Here is a 14,151-nt window from a genome sequence, read left to right as displayed (position 1 = left end):
CCTCGCCACTCCGTAGACACTTCTCGAGCAAAAGTGGCGCTGATGCACGGCGCGAGGGCCCACGTGATGCTATTAGGCCAATAGCGACGCGGCGTCGGCATCGGCAAGAGCGCGCGAGGAGGAGGCGGCATTCTTCAAAGCGTGCCGCTACTTGACTAAGTTTAAGGGGTTTTAAAGCCGACGAATCTCGCGCGATCTTTCGTCGCCCAAGAGGACAGGGGGGGGTGGGGCGTTGTACTCTGGCAACTGCGTATTGCACAACCGCGATCGAGGGGCGCCGATGGCCGCAGCTCAATCTCCCGCGTACACGGGAGTAAAAAATCGGGAAGGAAACACCCCGTCATCCGTCGTGCGCTTGGCGCCACGGAGTGAGGTGGGGTACTCTGGCAGCAACTGCGCATTGCGCGGCGCGCCCTATCCTCAAGGCGGTCTGCGTAGGCGCTGAGTCGATGGCGGCTCATATCTTTATGGGTGCTGCATTCTCACTGCTCAGTTTGCGCTGAAGCGAATGTTTACAAGTTTAAACGGCCGATAAACCCACTATCCTAACTTCGTGTGGCTGTCCACACATTTACTATCGCAATCGATGGTTCGCATTTCGGGCGAAACTGACTTCTTAGAGTTGACCGCGGCGAAAAAAAGATCGCCCAAAATTTTACCCCGCGTAATGAACGCACGCCCCTACTTTGGGCATATTTTTCGAGAAGTGCGTTCATTATGCGAGTAAATACGGTACTGGTATATATGTAGCCCGACTGAAAGTTTTTGCTGACACACGTGGTACATTCTACTTAACATTTGCAAAGGGAAGCAAGAGAACCAGGGACAAAGAACACTTGCGACTGTGCATGCAGCAGGTGCTGTGTCACAATTTCCTTTTTTAAGTGCCAAGGGCAGTTGCGTGCTGTTTGCGTGTCCTTGCCACTGTACTCTTCTCAGGGACAAACTTTCCCTATATGGCTCAGTGGTGCACTCTAAATATATTGCAGCGGCTTCATTCCAATTTACGTTTTATCCGATTGATAGCTCGACAACTCAAACAGGCAGAACCCTTGTGCGAGTGTGGGCAAATTATGCTTGTTACCGTAGTCGCAAGCCATTTGTTCAAGCCAAAGTTTATGGTTCTCTGAATGCAACCCTAGACAAAAGCGTGCTGCTATGCATTGGGCACCTGACAAGATCTTCTACTAAAGAAATGCTCAGCTTTCGTTTACCTTGGCCACTAAAAATGACAAATTACAACGCTGCAGAAAGCTTCAGAGCAGCAGTTGACAGAAATCATCAGTACAAACATCCAGAAATTACCTATCTAGTTCCAGTACACAAACGAAAGTACCATATGTAAAATACAATGGAGTCGCAAGCAACATTAGTGTTGACATCACAAATTGTACACTGAAATACTAGCGATAAAGTGTGCATTATTGCATTATACCAGTATTCTGTATGAAAACTATCTTTAATTGTCATCATGGTAACTGATCCAGTAAACATAGCATTAATGTGTGCACATGCGTAACTAACCAATAAAAAAAAAAGTCCATACTTACACCAGGCTTCAACATCACAAGTTCATCAAGTTTCTTTGACTCTTGAAGTGGGGAAGAGTCTGCTTGTCCTGTTACAGATAGCATAAGTGGCACGCTGGGAAAAAAACAAGAAGAAAAAAACAACTTCATTGTTGAAAATGTTTACACGAGGTTGAAAATGTTTATACGAGAATGCCAAGCTTCATGCAGTGTTTATTCGAAAACTATTTTTCATCAGGCTATACTTAACTGACTTAGCTAAACTGACTAGCACACCCTTTTGATTGTCAATTCATTGCTGTTAGTAAAGCTGGACAGGTTTAAGCACAAGAAGAAATTGCAATGTGGCAGGTAACAAGTCAATGCACAAATACTTTTAATGCATAAAGAAATAAATTACTCCTTTTTAAATCTCATAAAAGAAGGTAGGACCCATGTGATCACAATGCAGTGTATAAAATTTGCACTGGGGTAATCAGCGCAGCTTTCAACCAAGCAAACAACCATTTAAATTATTTCTTCATGCAAATTTGTTCAAATCAGAATGCATAGCATGCAGAAATTCACAACACTAGGGATGATGTGGGCAGTTAGACTATATATTAGAAGTACATAAACATCTGCTTGCTAAAAGTAGGCCCTACATCAACGCTTTTCCCCATCACAAGATGAATGAGGGTCTCTAGAGCTCGCATACTGCCAAACACACAAATGAAAAATGTTTTGAAGCAGCAAGCGCAATCACTGTAGGGTACTTACTTGACTCCAGAAGGCAAGATAGTCCGAACTTTTTCTACAAAAAACTGCTTGTACTGATCCTGAAAAAGTGAAAAAAATCAGTGGAGAGTATTGATCGTGATTTGCAAACCTGATTTCCTAAAAAAGAAAAAAAAATCACAAACACACCACAATCAGACAAATTAAACGCATCTTTGAAGCAGAGCACAAGGAACAAGACAAACAAAGACAAGACAAGCGCTTGGCTTGTCCCGTATTCATTCATTTTTGTGTTTTCTGCCTTGTGCTCTTTTTCGAAGGGTGAAAAATCTGTCTTTTTTCCGAAGCCACCTGCAAAGTGTATCCAGCAATCAGAAATGGAAAAGTAGTGACAATGAATCAGTAGATCGTGCCTGCTTTTATGACATACAACTTCTTGCAAAATCGCCTTGCGAGTTATGAAATGCCTTGTTCATTGAATCTACACAAGAACAGCAGCGTATGCCAAAAGCATGAGTCATGAAATGACGGAGCAGTCGAATGTAAAAAAAAAAGTGTGAGTTAGTGTCTCATGATAAACGTGTACGCACATATCAGGGCACTGTTGCTTGCTTTTTATTTGTAATTTCTTTTGCTTGGTGTTAAATGTGATGGAATCATTTCACCTGCCCCGGTGAAGCCGCCACGAAGTATTGCACCACTCTTCTGCCTCATCCACAGGCCAATTAAGTTTTAGATGCTTTCCTGCACTTCACACATCGACCTCAGATTCTTTCCCTCATTGCGTACAGTGTTGCAATGTAAATACCCCTTATTCTTTTCTTTCCCTTGTCTTCAGCTGACTTACACATTATATACATGGTTTTCCATGCACCATAACAGCAACGAGCCTGTGGCTCCAAGAAACTTCCAGTCATGTGACTTATCAGTCTACTACGTTGGAACGAAAAGCATGGTTTTTAAGTTTATTCGACGTTCAGAAAGCCGATTTTTACATTTCCGCATAAAAGAAAGGCACATAAAGCCTCAGGAGTAATACTTTACATTTTCGTACAACTTATGGCAAGCTTCACTCTAGTACGAGAGTGATTGCGTAAAGGAAAGAAAAAGAAAGTGTTTGAAATCTGTGGGCCTCTGACAGCGACACAAGCCAAAACCCACCACAAGCAACACCGTGGTGGCCTGTTGGAGCGGGCAGCGCCGGTGGGTGCAGTAAAGCCACCAAGCAGGGTGCCAGTGGAATAAAAGCCGCAGCAAGCCCACCGTCAGCAGCATGCCACACCAGGTGGCCAGGGTGCGACAGCCATCGGGCCGGTACCCAAACACCTCCTGCAAGAGGACAGAGACACGAAACAAGGCATGATTTACGCAAAAGTTATTTTACAACGCAAACCAATGACTGAGCTTTGAGGGATGCCACGGCAGGCTCTGGGCCGACATAATGTATCTAGTCTATTACAATGCCATTCCTTTTCACGCTTCATAAGTGGTCTGAGCAGTGTTCCTCCAGCCATGATATCGCTGGGATTGAGCGGAAGGAATCTTTACATTGTACTGTACAGAGTTGTACTACACTGGCCCTGGTTTCCTTCATCCCTTCTTTACCACAATTAGAAATGTGCTGTGGTTTATTGAAAAGAGCCTTCCTTCTCCCTTTCTCTGCAATCTGTAGGGTGTAGCTGCACATAATTCAGGGTACATACAGGGTGTTCCAGATAATGCATTACTATTACTTAAATATAGGAAAGATGCGATGGTTAAATGATTTTCTCAGGATTGTTACCACCACCAAGACGAAAATTTGAAAATGGCTTGGAGTAGTAATTGGACAACTAACAGGTGGGGTCAAAAACCCAGCATTTAAGCCATGTTTCCATCTACCACGATTACTTCTGCCTCATGCAACCAGCAAAAGCACAGCCTTTAAGATCTGCATTTTTAATACAGAGGGCACGACTCCTGGGATGTAGATTAGGACACCACCTATTGTGCAAATCAGACTAATTTTTAAATTAGAAAGCCAGATGATTGATTCCCGTAGAATACTCGAAGTGCATCATCCGAGGAGCTAGAAATGCAAGAAGTTGATGGTGTTTAATTTTTACAAGGTAATGAATTTGGGGAGCATCAAAGTGGCTAGCGGTTTGCAGATGACGTTGTCCTGTTCAAAAGTGATGAAGGTGACTATAAACAAATCATTGAGAATTTTAGCCATCAAAATATTAAAATAGATAGGAAGACTAAAACTCATGATACTACAGTATTGTCCAAGAGCTTGACAAAAGAATGAAAATTCATGATTGGCAGGCAGGTTATAGAATCCGTGCAGGAGTACGCTTACCCAGGCCACTTAGTCACAGGGACACTGATCACACAAAAGAAGATTTAGAGAAAAATAAGAACTGGTTGGAGCACATACGGCAGGCATTACAAATAATGACTGACAGCTTACCACTGTCCTTCAAAAGAAAAGTTCAGAATCATTACACCTTACTGGTAATAAGTTAACAACACACAGGGCAGAAACCTGGAGGTTAGCAAGCAAGCTTAAGAATAAATTAAGGACTGTGCAAGGAGCAATGGAACGAAAAATGATAGGTGTAACATTAGCAGACACAAAAACAAAAGGGTGGATTAGCAAATGGGGGTAACTGATATTTTAGATGACATTAGGAGGAAGAAATGGAATTGAGTGAGAAATATGATGCATATAGAAGAGAACCGGCTGTCTATTAGAGTTGTAGAACCATTGAGGATGGCGTAAAACTAGGTGAAGTGATGAAGTTAGGAAGTTTGCAGGAATACAATGATGTAAGGTGGCACAAGATGGGTAACTGGAGACATCAGGGAGACGATGATGAATTCCGGCCAATATGACACAGAACACTTATTAAAGTGCCGTGTCTGCTTGAGCCTCACTGGTCCAGTGAGTATGAAGCGGGGTCCTTATCAAGTGGCGGTCTCACTTGCTTCATGATTACTTTTTTAGCTGTGACTTCAAGTCGTTTTAAGATGTATGCCGATATGGTAAAATCAATCCTTAGGAAATCACTTAATTATTGCAACCTCCCTATATTTAAGGAAATTCAAATGCATTTCCTGAGACACCCTGAATGAAAGAAAATCGAATGCTTACATTGACACACCTCCACCTACTATTTGCTATCAGGTGCTGCAAGCGATCATCATTAACAGGAAACTTCTGATGCTAACAGTTCCCTTCTGCTTTTAAAGAGTTTCATGTTAGGAGAGCTTCTTATAACACTACAAATGGCGTCGCACACCTTCTGCGAGTTATATATGTCGACACTGGTGTAAGGTGCAGCCTGTTCGTCACACTAATAGAATTTGTGCGGGGTAGGCTCACACTCTATGGGCATGACAACACACGCACTTTCCTCGGTGAAGGGGCATCCCAGATTCCGCCGCCCCTGTGGGTTGCACGTGGCCTCACTGCAGCGTGAGAAGCGCGCTTCTGGGGTTGTATTCTGCAGCGTAACCAGTTTCAGGTATGCTCCTTCACGTTTGCAGGGATGTATAGTTGCGTTCATTACGAGCTGCATCACAGTACCTGTGACAGAAAGGGCTCCAAAACATCACGATGGAGCCAACACACAAAACATTTCTTTTTTCTTAATTCTGTGTTTTTACGTGCCAAAACCACGATTTGATTATGAGGCACGCTGCAGTGAGAGAGACTGGATAAATTCTGACCACCTGAGGTTCTTTTAATGTGCACACAATGCACGATACACGCGCGCGTTTTTGCATTTCACTCTCCATCGAACTGCAGCTGCTGCGGCAGGGTTTCAATCCCGCACCCTCGGGCACAAAACATGGTTTAATAAATACCATTAATTAGAACAGTGATTCCTTATCGCCAGATTTTCACAGGCAGGTGCTGCCATGCATTCTATAGAAGCCCCTTCGATCACGGGCATGTACCGTGTGGCAGCTCATGCTGAAAGTGACTGCATGTTACATGACCAGAGGAGTGACAGAGCCCCCTGACCATCGGCTCATTTGACCCCTGAACGTACATGGGACACATGTGTCCTCGAATTTGAAACACATCTCAATACACGTTTTCCCTACAAACCTACTTAGGGAAATTCGCGGAACTAGTTAACTCTATGATAAAGCACTGACAAAGCGGAGTCGTGCAACGGGGTGCTTTGACGTCGACAAATTAAGTACTTGTTTTGCGGATTTTTCAAATAAATGAAGGAAGATAATGTGTGGAATATATAATGCAGTAATCGCGGGTTCTTAGCAAACCAAGATTTTTTAATTTAAACAAGTACACAATACTTTCTTACCAAGAAGGCGGCTTGGGAACATATGTGTCCCAGTGTACTGTGACAGAACACTGGATGCCAATCTGTGGCGTTTGCTTGAGGGTGGCACTTTTATGTTCTAACAGACGCTTGAAATGAATAAACTTGTATACTTTGTGCCTTTATGTGTAGCCTAGTTTATTTTGGATAAAAGCTATTATTTCCAAGATCATGGTAGGAAAACAGTGCAAATTTCTTGTATCAGAAGAAAAGATGCTAGAAGATTTTGTTTGATGACAACGACAATGAGTCTGCTTTACAGCTTGACAAAAAACATTTTGACAAAGTTGGTGCAGAAATTGATGCAGAATCCCCCAGAGAAGCCAGAACACGGTATTCAAAGCCGCCCAAAAAGTGAAAGAGATGCTGTGTCAGCCAAAAATCTCGCAATTACTGCTCCCAAAAACTATGTGTGCAGTCAAAGGGTCGTCGAATGGAGGAAGACATACAAAACAGCGAATCACAGTTCATTCCCGCGTGCAACACAGGGAAATAAAGTGTATTCCCCAGTGCAAACAACCGGTGGATCTCATAACACCATAAATATTTTATGTTATGAAGTTGGAGAGCTTAGTAAATATGCTTGTAAAAGAAAGAATTCAGTACGCTGAGCAAAACGGGAGTGTTTTCATAGCATCAGTACAAAGAAATTAAGGCGTTTCTAGTTGTCAACCTTCTGATGAGTTATCATGTCCTGTCTGTTCAAAGGTTCAAAGGTAACGCCACATTGCGCAACCGACACATACACGTCGCCCACTGGCCCCGTCGGTTTCTGCCACCGGTCAGTCTGCGCTGCAGCCACACCGCGGCCCCAGGTCGACGCGCAGCCGGTGCGAAAAAAAAAAAAAAAAAAAAAAGAAAATTCTACGCGCGGCGGTCGATCCGAAAACCGTGACGCGAACTCTCCGCGCAGCTGCCGCCGGTGAGGAGCGTGGTTAGAGCCGCATACCTGACCACCACTGATAGCACGGCAGCTGTACAGCTCAGGCGCGAGCAGTTATGTCCGCGCAGAGCGTGCGCGAACGAGGGTCCAAAAGACTTTTAAAAAAAATTAAAAATTATGGGGTTTTACGTGCCAAAACCACTTTCTGATTATGAGGCACGCCGTAGTGGAGGGCTCCGGAAATTTCGACCACATGGGATCCTTTAACGTGCACCTAAATCTAAGCAAACGGGTGTTTTCGCATTTCGCGCCCACCGAAATGCTGCCGCCGCGGCCGGGATTCGATCCCGCGACCTCGTGCTCAGCGGCCTAACGCTACAGCCCTGCAGACCTGGTTGGCGCACGTTGAAAGGCTCGAACCGCGACGGCGAATGTTTACCCTGATCTCTTTCGTGGTGGCTACGGACCTCGGTGATTAGCGAGACAGCGCGGATTAATTTTGACCGGCTGGTCAAAGCCCCCTCTGCATCCAAAACACGACACACAAACGTTGTTGTTATTAGAGATTCTTTAGGTTAGGGGGCGCAAGTCGCACCCAAGCGTTGGGGGACGCAATGTTGGCTATTTACACTCTTTTGCGCTCGTTTTATGTTCTTTTGTAGGGCCGAGTGGTGTGTGTGCGGGGTGGGTGGGTGGGGGAGTCAAAGTATGCCATTTGCATATGCAAGCACTTTGTAAGACCGTTATGAGCGTGTCGAACGAGGGGGCAAGAATTGAGCCCGCTGCCATGGCAAGACCGTAAAAGCCACCGAGGTCAAATTTATCGAAAATTGGTGGTACGCTATGGAAATTCTGTGCGAAGTTAAATGCGGTTGAACTACAGTGTACACTGTGGCTGAATCCCAACACAGCCTTTGTAAAAAAAGAAAAAAAAATCCTTATACAAGCGTAGAGCGTGTGATTTGGCAGCTATCAGCTATGCTTCCCAGAGGCCCGACATAGCTGTAGGTTACCAAAGGCCTACATTTCGTGGAGAGGGGATGGGGTCATGGTGAGTGATGGTCATGGTAAGTGCAATGTGCGACAAACTTTACTGCACCCCCCCCCCCTGGTCTAGTTAGAAGCGTAGTGTAATTAGGGGGTTCAGAAACGACCGATCAATTTTTTTTTTTTCAGAAACGTACATGCTACGTGGATATTTTTTTTCTGCGTTTAAAGAAAGCCTGCCAAATATGAAATAAAACCACGTGACTGCGCTCGTGCGCTATCGTATTGCATCGCTATAAACCCTGTGTAGAACCTATCGCTTATCAGGGACGCCGGCGCTGCCTCTCCATGCGCCACACACACACAGGGTGACCCAGCTAACTTTAGCCAGAGTTTTAAAACATGGTAATGCCACGTAGCTGGAACAGACCCAAGGTAATGTTTGCCGTCGCTTGGAGATACTCAAATTATTTTTCCATTCCACCAAATTAGGTAATTCGTTTTAATTAGTTAGTCAACTTCTCAAACAATATAATTAGATGAAAGGCGTCAACGATAAAATTGTAGAGCGACATGAAAAACTCCCCGATACAGCTTTCTATTGCTCAGCACGTGCTACATAGAAGTGTTTTTCCGAGCGTGAAAGAAGCCCGCGAATGCACGCAAAGTGCCTCGAGCGGCCAGTCCCGCAGCAATTTTGCGTGCATTCGCGGGCTTCTTTCACGCTCGGAAAAACACATTTATGTAGCACGTGCTGAGCAACAGAAAGCTGTATCGGGGAGTTTTTCACGTCGCTCGACAATTTTCTCATTTACCGAGACTGGCTAACAACGGCGACAACAACAACGACAACGATAGCAAATAAAATGAACTGTCGTCTCACCATCTGGTCTTCTTCGCCGGCGTTGACGTAGTCGACGCCATCTCTCATGGGTGGTGGTCCCTGCTTTCGGCATTTTACTGCACGAAATTAAAAAAAAAAGGTAAGAAGAATTAGTTTATAAGTCATCAACGCTGACCGAACGCGAGAAACGCCCGGCAAAAACTGGCAGGGTAACTCATAATACGTGCGGCGACGTTCACCTATTGATTGACGCCGCATTTGCGCAAATGGAAGCTGCTTAATGTATACTGTCGAGGAGCTGGCTCTTCTTCCCTCGCGCACACTCGGTCAAAGCAAGGAAAAAACGCGCACAGAAAGCCTTTCCTGTGCTGTGGTCGTCGCCCCCACAGCACGTGCCAGTCGCCGACATGCGCGCGCCACGGAGCTCAAATTTGCAACCCCCCTTTGGCGAACACTTTCCCGGCACGAGAGCCGGGCTATTGTGACTACTGCCTTCTCAAATCACCAGAGGTTGCGACTATAGGGGACACTGCCCTGAGCGATATGAATGGCCGCGCTGTCCTCCGCGAGGCTCGCTTGCTCCTTGCACCTATCCAGAGTCAAAGCGCGCCCCCTTTCTCCGAGAGCGTGGATTGCCCTGCGGTGCGCCTCTTTTTGTTCCAACCCCTCATGGCTACTTGTGCACTCGCCCCGGAGAGGAGGAAGAATCGCGTCCCCCCTCGAAGGCCGAGCGAGATACCGCGAGCTGCCGCCTCTACGTCAGCGCGCCGCCTCCCCACAGTCGGCGATTGGAAATTCGCACCACGTGACTGGCGGTCTCCGCCGCCCCCCTCCCATCTCTTCCAGCGATCGGCGATCACCCATGATCCGGGTCTTCGGGCTTGTAAGTGCCCTTCGGCGCAAAATGTGCGAATTTGCGGCTGCGACTCTCCCGGCGGCCACCTACTTACTCCTTGCGGCGTCCTGCCACGACATGCTACTGCAGCTGACCCTTCCCACCACCTACTTTTCCTTCCCCTCCTTACCCCTATTTTCTCTCCCTTTCTCCCCAATCCCCCTGATGCCGAGCCGTGCTGCCCCTTACGGGTAGCAGAAAACAGCACCCTTTTTTTTTTCTTTTTTTCTCCTTCCTCCCGAATCACTACGTACACGCTAGATTTAATATGTCACGAGTGTGTCGGGCTAAGGTCTGCTGCGATCGTTTTCTCCATTGTCCGTTCACGGTGGCGCAAAGTTACCAGGTCTATTCGGACCCCCGGTGTCGCGACGACGGGCAAACGTCGGGCGGCCACAGACCCTCGCGAGCCAAAGCTCGCTTCTTGGCGTCGCGTCAGAAGATGTGGTTGTGGGTGTCCATAGTATTTTTTTTTTTCCTCGTTAACTTGGGCAGGTCATTAGGCATTGTAATAGCAAGAGCTTGGTGGCGCAGCCCACCGCCCCGTTTCAAAGGGGACGCTCATAACATCCATCCACTCGCTCGCCCACCGCGCCGCCGGCTTGGGGCAACACACTAGCACGGCCGCACAATGGAAACGCACTCGCGTTCCATTGAGCGGCCGTGACACCAGCATGGTACGTGAGGGACACGTTTACAGCGGGACGCGATGCGGCGAGTCGATTAAATTCGCGTCGGTACCGCACATCTCGCGTCCAGCGACACGAAAACAATGGTGAGATACATTCGCGGACACAGATGTGTCGCGGGGGAGCGATCTGCCGCCAGAGGAGAGTTTACGAAAGCATGCACACGCGACCGCGCCGATCGCTCGGGAACGTGCCGCCACAATACTGCCCCGCATAACGATGAAGATGGTTTACTGGCATCCCATTTGAAACGGGGTAGTGAAAAACAGTTCGCTATAAGGTGAAATTGTCCTTCGTGCCCTACCAACATGCTTGGGCATGTTGGTAGGACATGAATGCAGCTCCTTCTTGCGCGCAAGACGCGGGCAAGGAAGAGGCTGAGGCACACGAGCGCAGACTTACAACAGCGTTTTTATTATGAAGAAAGTGACCACACATATGGCAGAATCTGGGACATATCACATGTGCGCCGCCCGCAGAAAATTCCCATCTCCGGAAGAAGGAGGGTCATTTGCTGGAAAGGGCGATGGACGGCGTCACCGCACCTGTGAATCAATTCTGCTTCGATGATTTCTCGGGTTAACTGGTTACGATTTTTGCTGACAATTGAGCATGTACTATGTACCGGATTACACGAGACCGTATTTGTGGCGTCTGCCTGATTACGCATGCAATTTCTACAGCGGGCATCCAGAAAAAAACCCTTCTAATTTCTATCACGTTGTGGCGATGCTCCCGTAGCCTGTCATTAAGGCATCGTCCGCTCTGACCAGCACAGTTGGACCCCCAGTTCAAAGGCAGATTATAAACTATTCCTTCTGCACGGTCAACGAACTTTGCACTGATGTCTCTTTTTGCAAGCAGGCTCTTTGGGGAAGACGCACTGGTCAACCTGCACAAAGATTGCTCTTTACGGGAGCGGAAAAAAAAAATCACTTTTACATTGGCCCGCTGGCCAATCTTATTCAGTCGATGCGATATGCCGTGGATATACGGAACAACCGTGGCTTTTTTGTAAAGAGTGGAAGAAGTGGCATTAGTGTTTTGCAAACATCGCTTAGTCTGTTCCGCATTGATATTCCGCAACAAATCCGTCCCCACTGAAATGCGCCCGCGACCACGTGCTCAGCGACAGAACGTCACACGTGTGTGCGTGTGTGTGTGTGCTTGTGAGTGAGTGAGTGAGAGAGAGAGAGAGAGAGAGAGAGAGTAAGCACGAAACCACAAGAAAATATGCGATAACTGTTCCTCACGGTTTTTACGTCGCGCCATGACCGTTGCCGCCACGCTCCCTGGATACGGCGATCTACGGCAGCAGAGGCATCATCCTGGAGCCAATCGCTTAGCTAACCACTCGCAAGACGGCGCAAACTTTTTTTTTTGTCACTTTTGAATGCGATCCCGCCGCAGGCGAAAACTATGTGCGAGTTGAAGGCAACCGACTGGCGTCTACGATGTGGCAAGCAGAAGAGGAGCGTTACAGCAGGCGAGAGCAGCACCTGCCGCGCCAACGCACACGACATTGCACACACGCGCACGGACACATAGTTCGCGTCAAGTTCTCGACCCAGATGCGGCTCAGCGCGCAACCTGTGCATTATAATAGTACGTACATACAGAAATAGAAGCACTAGCACAAGTTGTCACAGAATAAATGAAAGGAACAGTGCAGCAAAATAGGGGCAACGGTAAGAGCTAACGTAACAGCAGCGTCGTTGCAACGACGGTAACGAACACGTGACGAGCGGTGCAACTTCGTGCGCCACGGCGACCCGACGCTCGTCAAAATCTATATGACGTCACCGCGCGCAGGTTCCTCAACTACCCGCGAAAGTTTAGACTCACATGGGCGCAGGTGCCGTATTGCCGTTTCTCGAAGAGAACGTGCATAATAAGTGCTTTCATTGAATTTCAGACAATGAAATTTAAATTCGAACTATAGACCCATTTCGCAACACAAGAATGCATCGCGAACCTGGCGTCGAACTCACAAAACTTTTGGGCCTCCAAAACTGGACGGCGCGCGCGAACGTGCCCAATGTCCTACCTACATATGGTAAAAAAGAAAAAAAGGAAAGGGAAAGAAGAAAAAAAGGAAAGGGAAAAAAGAAAAAAATGGAAAGGGAAGAAAGAAAAAGAAACACTAAGAATTCCCATATCACCAAACTTTTTGAACCCCTATTGGGAACTTTACTGCCACTGGCTGCAACGCCACCTCACGAGCGCGCCTCGACGGAGCGGAGCGGCCGAAGGGGAACACCTGCTACCGGTAGAGCGTCAGGCGTTGCGCCAGGGGAGAGGGCGTCGCCGCGACGCCACGTCATCATCGCTCTCGGAAGACTGCGTTATTCGCGCGTTCCGCGTCGGCGCAAGCTCTCGCCTTCGTTCTAAGTGCGCCTCGGTAAGACCAAATCAAAACGCGCCAAAGGTCTCAACGCGCTCGCTTGCCCGCGAGGAGTTGATAACTCGAGGCACCGCTCAGCGGTGTTGAAATGGACACTAATGCTTTCGCATTCAGAACTCGTAAGAAGTGCTTAGGTGTCTTCAGATATCTTTGCAGCGCAGGTCATGCGCTGCACTCGAGGATTCGTCAACCTAGCCTCGGGTCAACCGACACTAGGATCGGTGAGGAACCGTACCGGCTTCTGTCAAGAAATCACGCAGCTAAACTACCACCTATACCGGACCCTCTGCCCACGAGCGCATAAATCCCTCTCCAACAAACAAGAAGTACAGCCTGGAGGCAACTCCAAACCAATATCTATCCAAACGCCATAACCTCTCTCCACTACTATCCCGAACTCTACTCCAACAAATGAGCTCGCTGTCAGGAGAAAACTGATCTTTGTTTCATATATTACGGGCTTGCGCCCTAAGGATACTCCCCTCGCGGGGATACCGATATATAATCCCGAGCAGGGGGAAGCCGCGTTGCTGCTACGTCGGCACTCACAACGAGCAGCAGCACACCGTTCGAGAGTGGGAGTGAGTGCCGAAACGACGCAACGACCTACTCCCACGTGGCTGAACACTGTCATGACGTCACAAACAGTAGCCTCCTGGGGAACGAAACCCGAAATTGACTGTAGAAAAGCTATTGTATTAGATTATGTACGGCGCTCTGAGGCATGTCACAATCTTTTCGAGGGTTTAGAGGCCTATGCAGGAACTTCTCCTAAAAAAAGAGAACGAAATGAAAAAGGAAAAGAAGAAGCAAGAGAATAGTCGAAAACATCATACTAAGCGTAATGCAGATGATACCTAAAATTA

The 14,151-nt window shown here is 47.3% G+C and overlaps 1 protein-coding gene across 3 annotated transcripts in view; it reads right to left on the bottom strand.

The window, feature by feature from the left end:
• Positions 1-14,151, bottom strand: part of LOC142575714 (polyamine-transporting ATPase 13A3-like) — a 138,922-nt gene that overhangs the window by 48,203 nt on the left and 76,568 nt on the right. For 2 of the 3 annotated variants that reach the window (XM_075685285.1, XM_075685284.1), the window contains exons 2-5: positions 9,337-9,413; positions 3,408-3,575; positions 2,289-2,347; positions 1,551-1,644 (exon numbers count right to left, since the gene is read on the bottom strand). In XM_075685285.1, the coding sequence (XP_075541400.1) occupies positions 1,551-1,644; positions 2,289-2,347; positions 3,408-3,575; positions 9,337-9,413 (398 nt within the window). Of the gene's footprint in view, positions 1-1,550; positions 1,645-2,288; positions 2,348-3,407; positions 3,576-9,336; positions 9,414-9,536; positions 9,933-14,151 lie in introns of those variants that run through there. The other variant, XM_075685286.1, reaches the window with a different exon arrangement.

Source organism: Dermacentor variabilis, chromosome 3 (assembly GCF_050947875.1).
Source record: "Dermacentor variabilis isolate Ectoservices chromosome 3, ASM5094787v1, whole genome shotgun sequence".
Lineage (NCBI taxonomy): Eukaryota > Metazoa > Arthropoda > Arachnida > Ixodida > Ixodidae > Dermacentor > Dermacentor variabilis.
Note: the sequence above shows the minus strand (reverse complement) of the source record. Positions and strands in the feature narration are given on the sequence as shown.